Source organism: Lepisma saccharinum, chromosome 10 (genome assembly GCF_977018435.1).
Source record: "Lepisma saccharinum chromosome 10, izLepSacc3.1, whole genome shotgun sequence".
Classification (NCBI taxonomy): domain Eukaryota; kingdom Metazoa; phylum Arthropoda; class Insecta; order Zygentoma; family Lepismatidae; genus Lepisma; species Lepisma saccharinum.
The window spans coordinates 79,692,945-79,711,927 of record NC_139238.1 but is presented as its reverse complement, the minus strand read 5'-3'; the positions used below and the strand labels follow the sequence as shown (position 1 = coordinate 79,711,927).

At 37.6% G+C, this 18,983-nt stretch overlaps 1 protein-coding gene across 2 annotated transcripts in view; it reads right to left on the bottom strand.

Annotated features, from left to right (window-relative positions):
• The window catches only part of LOC145993972 (E3 SUMO-protein ligase RanBP2-like), a 158,561-nt gene extending 141,713 nt beyond the window's left edge, over nt 1-16,848 (bottom strand). For both annotated transcript variants that reach the window (XM_083129994.1, XM_083129995.1), the window contains exon 1: nt 16,613-16,848. In XM_083129994.1, coding sequence (XP_082986120.1) covers nt 16,613-16,684 — 72 coding nt within the window. In that variant the 5' untranslated portion in view covers nt 16,685-16,848. The remainder of the gene's footprint in view (nt 1-16,612) is intronic.
• Nucleotides 16,849-18,983: the final 2,135 nt, after the last annotated feature.

Genomic DNA, 18,983 nt, shown 5'->3' with positions numbered 1-18,983 from the left:
CTTCCAGCTTCCTTCAATGCATGTGTACGTCGAGGAGAACTTTTCATATCGTTGTTTTGGTTTTGCGTGATGCCATAAATCAACGAAAATGCCAAATTTTCTTGAAAGTCTGATATTTGTTAAATGCTTCCTGTTATCTTCTTGAAAATGATGTGGGCATTTACAACCGCTGTGTTGGTTAGTAGTTCGAATAGAACTTTCCTATACCACTTCACACTCTTTCTTATTGTTGTTGCGTAAGATGCCATCTGATCTGATACATCAATAAACGATTTTGCTGCATTATATTCCAAAATTGTTGATGGTTGTCTGGTTATTCCTCATCTGTTGGCCACCTCCATCAAATTTAGAACATTCTTAGTTGTAAGGAAAAACAAGTCTCTTTTGTCTCTCCATTTCCCAACAATAACTTTTGTGTTGCTTTCCAAAGCTCTCATTTCACCCTTTTTCAATTCCGCTTGCACAACTGCTTACGGATTACTTTTTCTGGACTTTCTCAATGTTCATCTCTTTTTCGATTGTTTGCCTGATTAGAATTACCTATATCGGTTTCTACCTCATTAACACTTGGGAAAACACATTGTTCAATTGCTGTGTCAAATTCACAACTCGCTTCACATTTTCTTTTTCTGCCTGTAACATAAGTAAGGATATCAGAAGTGTCATTGTCACTACTTGGTACGTACTCTGGATCATCACTGTCACTAAGAGCACCCAGGACACTACGTTTACTGCTGGAGTTTTCTTCAGTCTTGGAATTTTAACACTTTTCTTCAAAAAACAAATTTCTAGCTACAAAACAGCAAAGGCAAAACGTCACGACCAGCTACAAAATGCTGAGATTCCCAGCATGCACTCCTGCCACCTGTATTGAAAATTACCGGACCATAGTTATATATGCTTTCTGCAGGGCCAGAGGAAACTAAATCTGCATTCATATCCCTGTTATTTGTGCATATAAGTGAAACCCAGGTCCTGGAAAACAGACTTACACCGTGTACAGGTCCTGGAAAACAGACTTACACTGTGTAGCATTTTGATGCACGTGGCCTGGTGGTAAACTTAGTTTGTGTATTAAATTTATTCACATGGCGCTTAACATCTTAAAACTCGTGAAAATGCTCAAAGCATTAGACATATATTGGATTTCCGTCGCAAAGTTCTGGAGTGGAAAACGATTGGATGCTTTTTGAATATCCATGTGCAGTCTGGAAGACAGACATTGAATTTCTTTATTTTTTATCTTTCATAGACATTTTTGGGTCCAGTTTTGATATATTTGGGTTATTAATGTTTTGTTTTATACTTGAATATGACATCATTAGGGCACTTTAGTTTGGTCGAGATATGCTGTAGGTAAGAAAACATATATTCTGGAATAGAACTGGGCTTAATCTTTATATTCAATAGGCATGATTTGGACACTGAAAGGCTCTTCAGAGGTAGTCTTGTGATTCAACTGCACTACAGTAGGCCATTATCTGGGAATTTTTCACACATAACTTGGATACGAAAACATTTCTGGAATTAGATTTAGATTTATCAAGCATCTCATCAGGAAGTGTAATACAATAGAAAAAAGTTTTAACACGTTCCCTCTTCTGGCTTACCCACAAACGAATACTCACCTACAATTCTGAAAGATATTTTATATTTATATCTCATATGCAGAAGTACGTGCACTGACCATAACGAATGCACTTGTCCCTACATACGCAAAATGGAATCGAAAATAATGGATCTGCTGTAGTTAGTCAAATAATAGAGAATGTTTCAATTTCAAGTTTATTACTCTCAGAGAGTCTCTATTACTACCTCGTGCAATCTTAAATATTTCGTCAATATTAACTGGAAGACTGCCAACTTTTTCATAAGTGCACAGTTGTGTGGACCAGACAATGGTGCTAAATATGACTGTTTTCAAAATTCTGTTGGATGGTGACTATGTTCAGGGTGGCTAATCAGAAATGAACTTGTGAGTGGAATTCGAACCACCTGCAGTGTCTCCACCCAAGATCAAATCTGAGACCTTTAATTACAATTCGACAGCTTTACCACTACACAATCTGGGAGGCTTTGTTTTGGGTTCCCGGGTGATAATTTGGCAACTTATAATTTAATACACAGTATATTCTACCTAATATATGTAGCGGAGTACTTATGATTTTAATAAGTGAAAATAAGACTTTCTTCATTCTTAACCAAATGTCAAAGTGTTCATAATGAAACACGTGTGTAATATTTTGTTATGTGATAAATTGTATGACTTAAATGCTGACACGTTATATAGTATGTAAATTGAGCAATAGTTACAAAAATTAATGTCAATTTCATGTTTAATATGACTGTAGAAAACTTCTTACGTCACGTGCCGGCAACATATTTGTTAAAACAAAAGGAAGTAAAAGGAATTAACACCAGTGTAATGACAAACGCGTCTCCTCCATCTTTCCACAACCAGCCCTGAAGATGACTCCGTGAAGGAGTCGAAAGCTTGGAAGAACTCCGAAGTGTTTTTTATCGTGCTGTTTGTGTGTGATTTTAGTGTTTTAACATTCATGGTTATAATGTTGAAAAATTATATAAAAAATTAATGTCAATTTTGAAAAAGATATGAATACACAATTGAATATTCAGCATTGGACTTCTGGTAGATAGAGACAAATATGTACTGGGCATTGTGGATATCCAATGCAAGTCCTTGGATATTTGTGCTGCATGTTTGATTATTGTAACTTTGAAGTTGTCAATATGGAATCGTGTACCCTTGAGTTCAAGACTATTTTCTCGCAGGAGGAGGGATATGGTTACATAGTCAAAGACCCAAAAATTAATCTAATAGATAATGATAATGCTTAGAACATTTTCACTCCAAGAGTTTTAAAGACATTCGGGTGGTTCACGACTTTCGACTCATCCTGTATCTACATGTAATACATAGTTTCATATTTATTATAAATTTTTAAGAAGTCCAAGTTTCATATGTATTTATAGATATCTTTTGCCTTGCAGTTTCTTCATTTCCCAGTTCCATGCGTGCTTCATTTAGTATTGTGAAGGGGCTATTTTGGGGTACATTTATTCTGAAATATTTTGTTATTCGGAAAAACACCTTCACCAAATTTTATTATTATGTTGAGCATGAAGAGTTCTCACTATGGTGCAAATTTAAAATTTTTCCTCCATCTCCCATTTGGGGATACAGGGCTTCAAAATTTTGATTTTTTTTTTCAAAATTTTCAATTTTGGGGAGCTTATTGAAAAAAGGGGGCCCAGACACCTTGTGTTTAACAATTTTCGGACTTACCCGGCACCACACAGTAAACATGAGAAATATGGTTAAGGTGTCTTGCACCCTTCGTTGTTATTTTGTGCCCTAAATATGATAAATTATGAAAAAAATCTATCTGATTTAAAAACACTAAGTTGCTGACCAAGACAGTTTATTAAGATAAAAAAACACTTAACGGGTATCAACCCTGTATCAGGGTCTTCCTCAGACGAAGAACTAAACTAAAATGATGAAATATACTACACACAGAAGGATTACATACATATAGCAGGGTCACTAGCCACACAACAACAAATCAAGCTGACAGTCCTTATCTAGGAAGATTTCTCCAAAGGAATTAAACATATCACCTCCTGGCAGCAGAGTGGGGAGTAAACTCATCAAGATTAGTGAAGGTCTGAATATAGGCTCTTGTTTGAGCCCTGTGCTGGCGGAATTAGTTATGAATGAATGGGAGAAGGAAGTGATAGTGAAAGGAGGAGATAAGTTACGTCTGTTTTGTAGATATGTGGATGATTGTTTTGGGATATGGAAGGGAACGAAAAGGCAGTTGAATAAGCTTGTTAAAGATGTAGAAGATGAGAAAGCAGGGGATATTCCTTGAGCTCGAAACGGAACAGGAAGGAACATTAAATTTCTTGGATATTGAGATGAAAAAGAGAGGAATGGGGATTGTGGCTACATGATATCAAAAGAAGTGTTCGGCAGGAGTGTTCTGCCACAAAAGAAGTGATGTGGGTGATGGAACTAAACGTAATTTTATAAGGAACATGGAAGACCGAATAAAGAAGATATGCACAGAGAAAGGGGAAGAAGAAACCAAGATTAATAGCCTGTGGGAACAACTAGAAGTGACTGGCTATGAAAAGAAAGACAGACACAACATCAACAGAAGAAGGAAAGAGATAAAAGAGAGAGGACTGGAAGAGAAGGAGGAGAGAGAGCATCCTCCAGGGACGCCCAACCCCTGTGCCCCAGTCCTTCTCGTCCCCTTCTCTCTCTCTCTCTCTGAAGAGGAGGAAGAAAACTTTTTCTCTCTCTCCCTCCCTAAAGCCTGAAGAAGAGAGAGAGGGAAGGTTCAGCAGAGAGGGGCGATCCAAAAAGAAAAAGAGAGATGGTTTGGTATAAGAAGTATGGGCGATGCCACAGAAAAGATATGCAAAGTGCTGAGGAAAGTTGGTATAAGAACTTACAGGAAGGAAGGATGCACTATTTTAAGTATAGCCAGCAAGAAGAAGAGAGAGGAAGAAGAGGAAGGGGTTATCTACGAGGTGAAGTGCAGAGGATGTGAAAGTGTATATATAGGGGAAACGAAGAAGAGACTTAAAGACAGGTTAAAGCATCACATGGATGATGCGAGATTGAAGAGAGACAGGAATGCCATATTCAAACACACTAGAGAAACGGGACATGAAGTTCAATGGGATTCAGCTAGGCGAATAGGAAAAGAGAAGAGAGAACTAGTGAGAAAATGGAAGGAGGCCAAAGAAATAGAAAAGAAAGGAGAAGACATCATGAATTGGAATGGAGGACTCAAGATAAACAAGGAATGGAAGAGTGTGTTAGAGAAAGTTGAAAGGGTGAAGAAAAGGAATGAAGGAAAAAGAAGTATGAACAAGGAAGAAAGAAGACCAGAGGAGGAGGTATTCATCCATATCCAAAAAGGCAAGAGGGGTGGGTGAGTGATAAACAGGAGGTTCTAGACACTTGCTAATCTTGACCTGTCAATCACCTGTCAGTGTAGTAGACCCATTAGTCAAAAACTGTCAGGAGGTGATATGTTTAATTCCTTTGGAGAAATCTTCCTAGATAAGGACTGTCAGCTTGATTTGTTGTTGTGTGGCTAGTGACCCTGCTATGTGTATGTAATCTTTCTGTGTGTATTATATTTCATCATTTTGGTTCAGTTCTTCGTCTGAGGAAGACCCTGATACAGGGTTGAAACCTTACCTGTTAATTGTTTTTTATCTTAATAAACTGTCTTGATCAGCAACTTAGTGTTTTTAATATGGAAGCAAGGCTTAATTATATTACTATCTGATTTATTGTAGTATAGCATGGAAACTACTCATCTGGAAGCAAAAATGATAATAAACAAACAAGAAAGGGCATTTATTTAAGGAAAATAGTTTTATGAATCATTACATTTGGAATTATAGAACAGATGTTACAGCGATTTGTGTGAAGGTCTGAAAATGCTAAAATCACAGCACACCACTGATTAAAAATGGCTGCAAGATCCAAACGCTAGCCTGAATGTTGGTTTTGAACGCTTGAAAGATGTCGAAATAAGTGGTCAAACTATAAATATCATTAAAAATGGTGAGGGGACAAATTAATTAAAAATTATCTAAATGGTATGGAATGATCCAGAAAGAAGTGCAACAGCAAACAACAAGTCTTCATCTCACCTCGAGATAATCTTGAAAACATGTGCACCACAATCACAGCTCTTGGTTCGGCACATGGCAGCACGTTACACGGGTGGAGTAACCTCAGAAAGGCAAATGGACATAGAGTTTCCAGCCTCTCAGTGGGCGACAAGCTTTAAGGTGGGTTATTTTATTTTTACTATGGGCAGGTCAAGGGAGGAGGATGATCTTCACCAGATAAGAAATTCTCTAAAATCTGTATCGACCAAAGATGTAAAAGTTTTCATGAATGATCTGAAAAAAATATACCATGCTGCTAGTAGAGAAATTGCCGAGAATTATTTGCGTGAGTTGGAAGAAGAATGGTGAGAAAAGTATCCTTTAGTTGTGAAATCTTGGCAAAATAATTGGGAACGGCCCTTATAGTTTAGTCTTAGGCTTCCTCAGAACTGCCAACCATTCTCTTCTGTCAAGTGCTTTCTTTTTCCACGCTCGTACAGCTACAGTTTTCAAATCATCCTCTACGTCATTCAACTATCTTAGTCTTGGTCTTCTTACAGCTCGACCTCCTCCTGGTTTCAAGGTCATTTAAGGACAACATATTGACTAAATATGGCTGCAATTTTTTAACCCATAACCCAAGATTATGCACATCGTTACTTTCTTATTTTATTATGACACTTTCTCCATCTCTAGGTTAATCACATCGAAGAGATTAACAATGATTAGATGAAGTATGTGATAGGTCACACATATATCTACCCAGGATTCGAACCCAGCTTAGCATACACTTGTGGGGGTAGAAAATGGTACTATAAACAAGCACCTTATTATAGGTGAGAGAAATATACCGGAATATTACCGGGAACCATTCTTCCCAGAAAAAGCACACTTGTTATAAAGTAACTTTGTCACAGTGAGATTTTTAATTTTATCAATCAAATCTGCTCCACTTCTCCCCCTGCAACAATACTCAAATGTAAGTATGTTCTACAGTGATCCATTGGTTTTTCACCTTGTCACGAAACCTGTCATTTGTGGAAGTACAGACCCTACCTGTGATAAAATAAAGAGTATATTCTTGCCAAGGTGCAACACATTTTTAGTGCATATTTCATTCTGTGCTTTAATTTATGAAACAAAATGCCGGGTGGCCAGAATTAAAGTTACCCAACTCAGAGCCCTCTGTAGCCTGTTTGAGGCATCGTAGAACTCTGAAATTTGGTGAATCCAGTATGCAGACCTCGGGGAAGAGAATGGCGATAAAAAAAATAGTTCAATTTTACGCCACCAGGTTGAAATGTGGCACAGTACTTCCATGATGGGTTGTAATAATGACGTAAACTGCTCCAATTGGTTATGGATTTGCCTTTACCTTGCAAGCTTGCAATAAACGAGAGATTATTTTCTTGCAACTTCCAGCCACTAACAAATGTCTTTCTAATTAATAACTCTGCTAAATCACTTAACGTTAAGTGTTGAACAAAAGTTCAGAAGTGATCACCATGCCATTAAATAAGAAAGAACGTGCATTGCTGGTGAAGTTGTTTTATCAGAACGGTAGTAATAGTGCAGCTGCACTGCGAGGTTATAGTCATGTGAAAGGACTTCGAAAGGGGCCTATGAGGATGCATGGGTTAAGAAAGATGAAGAAATTTGAAGAGACTGGAGATCTGGGTGTTGCAGCAGGAAGGGGTTGCCGGCCGATTGCAGAAGAAGTTGTCACCGAAGTGACTGTTGCAGTGGCGGATAGAGCCTCTTGTTCTGCAACTAGTGCGCGAGCTGTGGCACGTTCATTGTCCCTGCATAGGCGACGGTTCACAAAGTGCTACGGTCAATTTTACAGTGGTATCCCTATAAGATCCATGTGGTTCATCAGTTAAAGGCGCAAGATCCACCTCTATGTGTCGATTTTGCTCTTCGATTTCTGGCGAGGTCAGATGACACTTCACCCTCGATGGGGCGGTAAACACACAGAACTGTCACATATGGGGTGCCTCGCTGTCCTGTGTGTTGCAGCAACAACAATTGCATTCTGATTACGTCACTGTCTGGTGTGGTTTCATTGATGATTTCATTCAGGGTCCGTTTTTCTACGAGGAGCAAACACCGCAAGGCCCAGTCCGATTTTCCATTACGAGTGCACGTTACGCTCAACTCCTTACACAGCATGTGGTTCCTGTCTTGCAAGAACGAGGATGTTTAGCAACCACAATCTTCATGCAAGATGGAGCAGCCCCGCATATTGGTAAACAAGTGACTGAACTTCTTCGGGACAAGTTTGGCCCTGATCGTGTCATCTCAAAGGGTTTCCCCGATGCTTGTCTTTCCCGTTTGCTGGACTTGACTCCATGGATTTCTGGCTATGAGGATACCTGAAAGATCGTGCATACCAGGAATGTGTACAGACGCTGCCTGACCTGAAAGCAAGCATAAACCAGCATGTTGCTACCATTTCTATGGACATGCTTCTTGCACCTGTTGATCATGCTGTGATACGCTTCCAACAGGTCATTCACACTTCTGGCATGCATATTGAACACTGCTGTACTGGCAGAAACCAACAATAAAGATTTGTACACCTGACTTATGTTTTTTAATATTCATTATTACAGCACCACATTTCAACATGGTAGTAGAAAATTGAATTTTTTTATTGCCATCCTCTTCCCCATGGTCTGCATCGTGGATTCACCAAATTCCAGAGTTCTACAATGCCTCAAACAGACTACAGAGGTCTCTGAGTTGGGTAACTTTAATTCTGGCCAACCGCTATCTTGTGAATCCAGTGGTGTGCCAATGTTGGAATGAATTCTGCTACAGCTGCACACACATTTTTTGTCTCGTTCATTCATTTCCTTATAAGCCACCATAGGCCATTAATTAGTGCAATAATAATGTACAACACAAGATAAAGGACTTTAAATCTGCTTCAATAGCCTATATTTTGTTCTTGTGATTTTCCAAAATTCTTTCAGGCATAAATATGTCCTCAGTGTATTAACCTTGCCAAATTATAGGTCTGCCATATTTAATAGTATTTGCTGATTTTGTCCAAACTGAATGCCCTATCTGTCTTCCAAAATATCTAGCTGCTATGAAAATGGCAGTTCCCATGATCAAAATGTTAGTGACCCCAAATTGGCAACCAACATTCCCCAAACATGGACAACATTTTATAACCTTTATTGTCAAACTATAACTTAAGGGATGCCCTAAATTTCTTAAGTCTCTCTTTTCTTAATCTCCAAAAATGTAGTTTAGGCAGAGATTTGAAAGTAACCTGGTCAAATATTAGCATAATTTAAAAGGTTTCGCAAGGCATGTTAAATCTGGCTGTTGTCCACCATCTTCAAGCATGGTGACAAAATTTTCCTCAAATACAATATGACACCAATCCTTCAAGTGGGAAAATGTATGTTTGTGATCTTGTCACTATCCCTCTCCTAAACTATGAAATATAATTTTAAAAATGTTACTTCAAAATTGCAGATCGACGAATTCTCTACAATGACTGAGTTTAGTTCCTTATACTCCAAAAATGCATTCTAGACAATTTTGAGGGGGAAAAAGAGCATGCAATTTCAGGAAAAACAGTTTATCATCCATCATCTTGAAACACATTGTCCATTTTCACAACATGTAATACCATTGCAGTCTATCAAGTTTTCTAGCTGCAGAAATAATACCTAAATGATTCTAAATTTACAGGAGTTATCGTGGTCACCAAATAGATGACTTGTTCTTTGCCCATCTACCCCACCAATACTCCTCCTAAATCATGCATCATATTTTGAAAATTTCACTGTCAAATTAAAGTGCGAGTAATGGTATAATGCTCCTGTAAGTTTCATGCACAAAGCTCAAAATTCTGCAAAAATATTTGAAAATGTCAAAATTGATCAAGATATACAAGCATATGTATTGTTACAAACGGTATTTGTTTTTACGTGTACAATTATAAGAAATTAATTAAGAGTACTATTATTTCATAATTGTGTGTGTGATCTGGCCAGATCTGAATTAGAGTTAGTTATTGTAATTGTGAAGAATCTGTATTCTTGGGTTTCTTCCATGGTTCGTAAGAGTGTAGTTTGAAAGATCCAATAGGATTTGAACACTCAGCCCTCCCCCCATGCAACGAGGGGGTTAGTATACATATGGCGCCTCTGACAGAGGACGAGACAGTGTGTGTGAAACTGATAGCCGGAGGGAGAGTGATTTTAGGGACTTCAGTGGCCTCCTCCAGTAAGAAAGCATCCTGTGGCAGTTCCGCCATGGGGCTCAAATTAGAGAATATGTAAATAATGTAAAATAGAGAACTAATGGAAAAATCAAAGCCTTGTTTGTTGTAAATAAATGTATAAAGCCAATTACTGTGACTTTCAGCAATTACCCTTCAGAGAAAATTCCGTGTGATCTTGCCTGTGACTTGATTCTTTGGTTTGGAGTGCTCTGGTGAGGAACAGGATGGAAACCCAGGACTACAAGCCTATTTAGTTGTTTATTTGGGTTTTTCCTGCCAGAAGCAACCCAGTAAGAGTGGTGTGTTGCGGAACAGTATATACTGTATTTACTTTCAGTACCCCATACCCCCTTTAAAAAAAATAATAGATTATGAGAGTGTACAGCTTACATGGGTATAGAGCTCATCATCATGATATTTATCCTACATAGGCAAGCAACCCATTACGTTCAATCAATGCACTGAAGCTTTTATGGGAACAGAGTAGAGGGGCGGCACCTTATCAGTGCATCATATTGTGAAGAAAACAGAACATGAAAAATATTTGCACATAAACTGCATTTTGAGAAATTAAATTCTCCCTTGTACTACTTTATGCAAGCAAAAAATTTATTGTATTAATTGATCGTCACAGGTGAAACTATGATGTGCTACTATGGTTTCCCCTGTCTGATACCCAAAATGCTAACACATTTCAAAATTATAAGCTTTGATAAACTATACTGCATCATTGAATGCAAACATTTTGTCTAAAAATTTCTGACACTTCCTTATTTTTCGTTTCTTGCATTATGCTTTTATAAGTTCTGTTAGAAGGAAAAAACCAAGTGTGACTGCATTAATAATTTTGAGTATTATAAGCTCAACTAAGTCTTTATGTTACAAGTTTTCTCAAACTTGACAATTATAGAACTTTACAAGGGAAAAAAATTGACTGGGTTTTTGGAAAAACCTACGTGAGGAAAACTTGACTGGGCCCACACGGACCAACCCTATAAAACAGTCAGCATTGAAATTGTTCACTTAACAGTCCATTCAGGATCAGTCTGGGATGCAATTAGAAGAAAACCACAGGGTACAATACAATCTTGGTTGAGTAAGCATAACTGTTCAGCCAAACCTCACCTTTTCATTCATAATAGCCACTAATGGATTTACTATTCCATTTGCATTATGTAATTAATAAATAGAATAATTATAATTACATGATAGTTAATTAAAAAGTAATTGAGTTGGTGCTTAAAGTTCACTTTATGCACAGTAATGGCTATGGGACTGGACCTACAATTTAAAGTTGGATCCAAACCACTATGTGCTTCCACTGAGTATCGAACCTGGGACTGCTTAATTACACAGCAGTGGTAGCCGGAGAGGCACTATTATTAAAAATTAAATATTTCTTTGTAACTAAAAACAAATTTGAAGGATTTTGACAAACTTCCCATTGTTGGAACTTTGTTATCCAATGAATATCAACCTCGAATTTTTTTACAGGTACTTCTCAGAGTACACTTCATGCTGTAAATATCATTTTTTTACATCTGAAAGGTTCAAATTTTGAAAAAGAAAAAAAAAGGTACTATTATAGTATGGGGGTGACATCTATAAATCATATATTTTGCACTTTTTTACATTTCTAATGTGCTATTTTGGAATGCGGAACATTTCCTAAGGTGAAATAATGCATTTCTAACTAAGATAATGTCTATTTCTTACATTTACGAGTACTTACTGTTACTTGTTATTTCGATTCTGTAACACAATTTGGCGGCGATAGCGTACTGGTTCAGTGTGCGAGTGTTTTGTCGATTTATGCAGTGTTGCAACCTCGTTCACCGGAAAATACCTACTATCGTGCCCGGATTTGAAATTATGCTAATACCTCGCAAACCATTGACATTAGCCCCACAAACCATTCACGTTAGCCCCAAAAACCATTTTCCGTAAGGTTAGGTTAGGCAAGCATAGTTTAAAAAAAAACTCAAAACGTCATGTTTTAGTGAAAACACGCCGAGTTTGAAACACTGACTACGGTGTTACATCATCTTAACACACGGAACATTGTGCTCTCATGCAGAAAGGAAATGGCGGCAGCAGAAACAGCATGTCGGACAGAGATTTTCGCAGAAAACAACATGTATTCGCATTAAAATGGATCAAAACTACATTAACGAACTTCCATAACGCTACAGAAAATTATTTCCGTAAGTACTTTCTCCTGTAAATTTGAAGAAATCCATCACCCCTATACTATAATGTTGCCAAAAAAAATTCAAAGAGCAATAACTTACAGAGGAAACTAGTAGCTGAGCTCAAATATTTTTTGCCAAAACTTTGTATGTACCAGGTGTAGAAGTATGAAACCGGAATTGGCCGATAAATGGTGCTAGCCAGCAGTGGGGGGCGCGAAAGATCGCGTAAGCAGCCCCAGCTGCTGCCCGCCACTCCCGAGGACGTTATATCGGAACACAGTAACCCGAGTGCCAGACAGAGGAAGGTGTTGCACACCCGGAACATGTCGAGTTTTGTGCCTACGAACTACGATTTGCGGACAGCATTGATGTTCTGTTATCATTTGAAGAAAACCGCCGCAGAATCGCATCGAATGCTCGTCAAAGCTTACGGCGAACATGCTCTCGGGAAAACCAGTGTTTCGAGTGGTTCAAGAAATTCAAAAGTGGAGATTTTGACTTGCGAAACGAGGAATGTGGGAAACCTCCGAAAAATTTCAAAGACAACAAATTGCAAGCTAAAACCCGGTGAAACCGTTAACGCAGATCGCTACCAACAGCAAATGATCAATTTACATCGAGCATTACGTGACAAACGGCCGGAATATGAAGCAAGGCAACACAAGGTCATCCTGCTTTTCTTAGCCAAGTAATCATAATTTTCACATGCCTGAAAAGGCCAAAAATACCCAGTCATGAAACAAGAAATGGTCACCATTTTTAAAGAAAGTCAAGTTTTTTAAAAAAAAATGCCTGCCATGAACTACCCCTGCATAGGGGTTAGAACAAAAAATATTGAAAATTTTAAAAATGGTCAAGCAACCAACGCTGAACCATTCAGTATGGACTATGCCCTATGCATTCTGGACAAAAATTCCGGGCTTAGTACAATTTCAAAATAACGCTTCTCCCACTTATTCAACATTTCTAACAATATATTATGCGTACTCACATTATTGGTAAATTGTAAGTGTTTCAGGGCCATTTGTCAAAATTAAAGCTGTATTGCAGTGGAAACATTGGTTCATGTACCTAATACTGAAACTTACTATGAAAATTATTACTTCTCTGATTTGTTAATATTATGTTAAGACATGTATTGATTATCCTGTGTAACAATTTTCATTGTGGTAAAACCTGGGATTCCCTATCAAACAATTACCTGCAGTTGAGTGTCCATTTCATCACAACAAATTACTTTGTTTAAAGATTTTTCTACTTTCTGAGCAGGTAAGAGTGGTCACATGGTTATTTTCTGTTAGCTCCATCAATACTTAATCATCACAATACTCCACATATTTTCCAAGATACGACACGTTTTGCGTCACATGGTGTGTTTGTTCGTCCACCCAATTTCTGAAATTCTTCCAATTTTAAAAAAAATTGTAACTTTCAACATATCTGTTGGATAAGTCTAATATTACAAATTTGTCATATTGGACCAAGTATCTATCAGTAAAAAATATTGGAAGCAAATCCATGACTATGAAGGAACCTGTTCTGGGTGATTTCGCATGGAAGACTCATCTTCGAAAGTCTCATTTTTGCCTTAAAATGAATGTACAGAAATACGATAAAAAGCAGTGGTCAATTTTCTACGGTGTAGCCTTTAATGTTGTAAAAAGTTTTAGTGGAAATGTACGCTGCTGCAAAATTACTTTCAGAGTTTTTAAAATGGGAGTGACTATCTTCACCAAGGTGAAGGTAGCTTTTGAGCTATTTTCACCAGATTTTAAGCTGCACATGTTCATGATCTACAACCTGGTCTGGCATGCTACAGGAATGTGCGTACTATTCTTTAGTTGTATGTGTATCAAGCTTACTGCTTACATCGGTGTGCATTTATTTTCATGCAGGAGACTGGTACTTTTTTCTGCACGCCATGGAGTTTGGAAAATACACATGACACAAGTATGAAGGGGTATTACGTTCCTAAATGCCTTCATCATTAGGTTAGGCAGGTCAGGTTTAGCATTAAAATTACTTCTGTAAATACTTGCCAACAGCTGATTATGTAGTTTCTGGTCTTAAGCACTTTTTGCTATTCTCACCACCTGGTAACAGTAGAAGTTACTCCCTATATTATTAGCCCACTTTTCATTTAAAATAACTCCTTAGTAGTAAGTTCAGAAATGGGTAAAACTTCGATAACGTCCCAATGGATTTCTTACTTTTATACAAAAAAACTACTTACCGAAATTAGTTTCTGTAGCATTTAGAAGTTCTTGTTGGTATTCTCTTTCATCGAGAAAAACCGATATTGTCTGTATATGCTAAATTGAACGAAATGAGTGCTAATGGAACCTAACCTAACAGGCCTAACCTAACCTAACCTTGTAGGTATACCTCGTCCCCATGATGTTTCATGGGGCTATCGTCAATGGTTTAATAATTACTCCTGTCAAAAATTGAACTTTTTCATGAAAAAAACAAAATAGCACCTTGAAGAATCTTTCGCAATGCAGAATAGGTAACTATGAATGTTAAAAATGACCAAATAAACGAGTGAGAGGTGTTGGAACGCTTTCGAAGATTTGCCCAGCAATGTTACCAATTAATATAACAAAGTAAGATAAGGGACAATGTTATAGTATCATTCGGGTAATTACTTTTGCTAGCACCAGGTGAAAATAGCCCTCATGCTATACTCACCACCTGGTGAAAATAGTCACTGTCTTTTAAAATATGCACATTCGTTTCTTCAAAAATAATTAACAGTTAGAATCATGTAACAGTATTGGCAAATGTCTGTTATATCGGAGACATTTTTCTTCAAATTTACAGGAGAAACTACTTACGGAAATGGGTTTCTGTTGCATTTATCAAACTTCGTGGAGGTATTTTGTCACTATGGAATGCTGCACAACAGAAAATAAGCACTTTTGATGTAATAAAGTAGCCTTTTGTGCGAAGCGACAACATTATGCCGTTGTTTCCGTTATAAACTTGCAGATGGCACGAGTGTCGAAAGTCACGCGAGAGCAAGAAGTGTGTCCAAACGTGCCTTTTTTTTACCATAATTTTTTTTAACTATGCTTACCTAACCTAACCTTGCCGGAAATGGTTCATGGGGCTAACGTGAATGGTTTTTGGGGCTATCGGGAATGGTTTTTGGAGCTATCCGTCTATGGTTTGTGATGACATAATGAACACGAAAGTAGGTATTTTTCGGTTAAGAAGGTTGCAACACTGCATGCCCACTCCAAATCGACAAAACACAAGCACGACGCGTGATGATCCACAGCTGTGCGCGAAATATTCTATGTTCCGCAACGGAAGAAAGGACCCAAAAGAATTACTCGTAATGTGAAAAATCGAAGTTATTTTCGTGTAAAAAGCATAATGGCACCTTGAAATATGTTCCGCAATACACAATTGGTAAGTACGAACCATTTGAAACTGAAAATATGCATTAGAAATGTGTGTCCGATATAACAGACATTTACTTGTCTGTGTGATTGACAGTAAGTTGATGAATGGAACTTGCAGATATTCCCCCAACAAAACATATCAATATGAAGTAGTATGTTCATTGGAGCATGATGACCGTTATGGATTTAAGAGCCTAAAATGGTTAACCACACCATACATGTTGATCTAGAGTACATTATGCCAGTAAGGTTTAAAATAAACATGCCAGTAAAAATCCAGGTGTTGATTTCAGTGTACTTAAAATCATTAATCATTCTGTGCAACACACACACACAAAGCATTTGCAGTATATTCAAAGATATATATCAGATATATTTTACACGCAATCTCCCAACGTACATACTTTGGTTTGCGTGCAGTTTATCACACATTTATTTACTAAGAAATATACAGAAGCTAGTTTTTGATACACAGCGTAACGTTCGACGCATTTAATAATAGAACCAAAGCTCACGCAGTTTACGACACATGTCGCAAGACATATTTCAAGAAGCAAAGGAACATATTCAAATATTGCTACTTATAGACATACTCGCATACATATTGTATATAGATTGCAGACTATACTACGATCGCCAATCTTCAAGTATTTCCTTTTTGCATTGGTCTCTGCAAACCTAATTCTGGACTATTGGATTCATACAATGGCACAATGCCAGGACATTTTCAAAAAACCGGCGTCAAAATATACAACTGTGGAGACTGCCATTATAGCAAAATATTGCGATAAGTCGAAATATTGCATCATGAGTAATGCGTATATAGACTGATTATATACTACACATTATTCCAAGCAACACCGAAATTAGTTACGGATTACAAAAATAGGTTTCAGAACGTAACCTTGTCTCTAGGAATAAACATCAAACCGGCGTTTGCTAGATTTTCAAGGTAGTTGTGTGGCAGATTTGAGAAAAATACAGCATCTTCCTCCAATGTCAATTTCTTTCATAAATTTTGTCAAATTAGTTCAATTTGGCTTCTCCTAAGAATAAGCATGGTATTAGCCTACTTACCTCTTAGGTTGATTTTGACTCACCTCGTTTTCGTCCTTATATTTCTTGAGAACCTCGCGAGCATGGCGGTCTACATCTTTCTTCGTTCTAAACATGTTAAAGTCTTAATGTTCTTGTTTCACTCAAACACTTTATCCAAGTTTTACAAATAATAAAATAACACCATTCTCAGCAAGTAAGCACTCAGCTGAGACCATGAATCTGAGGTTGAGACCCCCACCAGTCAATTTACGCTGGCTGGCATTTAGTGCTTCTTCTGTTCACGCGGGAAATTACACGTAATAGAAGAATCTGGCACAAATATCATAATACCCTCTAGAGGGAAAGTGGGAAACTACAATGAGCATGTCCAGTACAGCTCAACTCATCGGAATGAGTTAAGTGTTTTATCGGGCAATTTCTCTTAAACGTAAAGGTTCAGAAGTAAAACTGCTGACGAGTGTTGATAACATAGCGAATAGCTAAATAAGAATTTTCTATGGATGTTATGCCGAAAAATCGATGCCAGGATCGGGAAAGCAAGATATTCCGTCCCAATCTCTACTTCAGGAAATTACTTCTTGCAAAATTAACGTATTTAGAAGTGGTTACTTCTTGATGTTTTCTGCACTAGGTGCCTAAAGTTTCTAGAAATTAGTACTTTTCATTCCAGAAAGACAGGCAAAAACAGTCACATGAGGGAGAATATTCGTGATTTTCATTTTCCCAGTGTCTAGCAAAAAATTGGATTTTTATAATTTTTAATGCACATGTGTTTTTGTACGTTCTTCTGTTTAAAATAGCATTATATAGTTAAGGGCGTAACTTGGAGTGCTTGGAGCCTAACTCTGCAGTTTGACAATCGAAAAGTTTTCCATCCCATAAAGATAGCATCGAAGACTTTGCTACATTTGCCTGCTGAAGTGAATCTGAAGTTTGGCTAAAATACAAGTTATTGCATGTTAATTAAGGCAAGCAAGTGTCGTTTATGACACATACCACCTTTAGATGTACAACAGGGGCGCCAGAGGCTCGAAGGGGTGCTTGCGCACCCCCTAATTTTCTTCCGCACCCCTATTCAAAACCGGCGTCCGAATGTTAGATATTGTAGTGAGACCGCTGCATTGAAAGAGAAGCCGCATATATTTTCTTGTACTGTCGGCAGTCTCTATAAAGATCATAGGCCGTTGTCTTTTTTTCGTCAGTGTCAGGGACGGCGCCAGGGGTGGGCACGGGTGGGCAAGCGCAAACACAGAAATGTTGTCGCTTCACACAAAAGGCTACTTTATTACATCAAAAGTGCTTATTTTCTGTTGTGCAGCATTCCATAGGGCACAGAAATCTTTGGGTGGGCGCTTGCCCACCCGATTGCCCACCAAATCAAATTCAATAAGTACATATACTTGGAGATATGTGAATAATTTGATAAATAACTGTATTCTGGTGTTCATAACATGTATATTTTACTTGTAAATATTCACATATTATCAACCCATAAAAAGCCAATTTTGTCATTAGAAAGTGAAAGTAAATACTAGAGCTATTGAAACAAAAACTGTGATCAAATTAATACTTCCATGAATAAAAGCAGTTAGTAGCTTAGGAGGCTCAAAATTATGCAGGGTATGATCAAGATTAGATCAGAATTTAGATTGAACTTGAGAACTGCAGCTCCGGGCCTCCACATACGTATATAAATCCCGGCCTGGGTATGGTTAAAATAATCTCTAAGTAAACAAATAAAATAATCATCTTAGCGTTACTTCCTCCGGCAACACAATACATTATTTTGACTTTTTAATTAGCTCGGCATTAAAATTCCAGAAGTGTCCCTTTTTTTTATTTCATTACAATTTTTATATACTTGTTATCTTCAAATATCAATATGGTATGCGAAATATCAACTTTATATTCATTCTACTGATAAGAAGGATTCACAATAATCACTACAATACTGCAGTGAATAAATTTTAATAAACTAGTTATGTATGGAAAAAGCTACAGAATTATTCAATTGCTAATGAGTGACTTATCCTATTTAGAAATCCTCGTCCCACACATAAATTTTGTCACATGAATCAGCCAAAAATGTCAACAGAATCTGTAGATGCAGCTGAAGTAAAGAAAAAAAAGTTATGTCACGAAGTATCCAGAAGACGATTTTATTAGTTTGTTTTTAAATCCACTTTTATGCTCAGTAAGGCTAATCGGGACTAAACCTACAGTTTAACGTGTAGTCCGAACCAGTGAGCATTGTGCTTCCACCAGAGGAGGGGGAGTCGAACACAGAACCTCTTCATTATAATGCGACAGCGTTATGCCTTTGGGGGAAAATATACAGAAAGAACTCGCACCAAACGTGGCATTTTGTCACCACAGAAGATGCGTCCATTTTAGGAGGGTGATTGCCTGAGA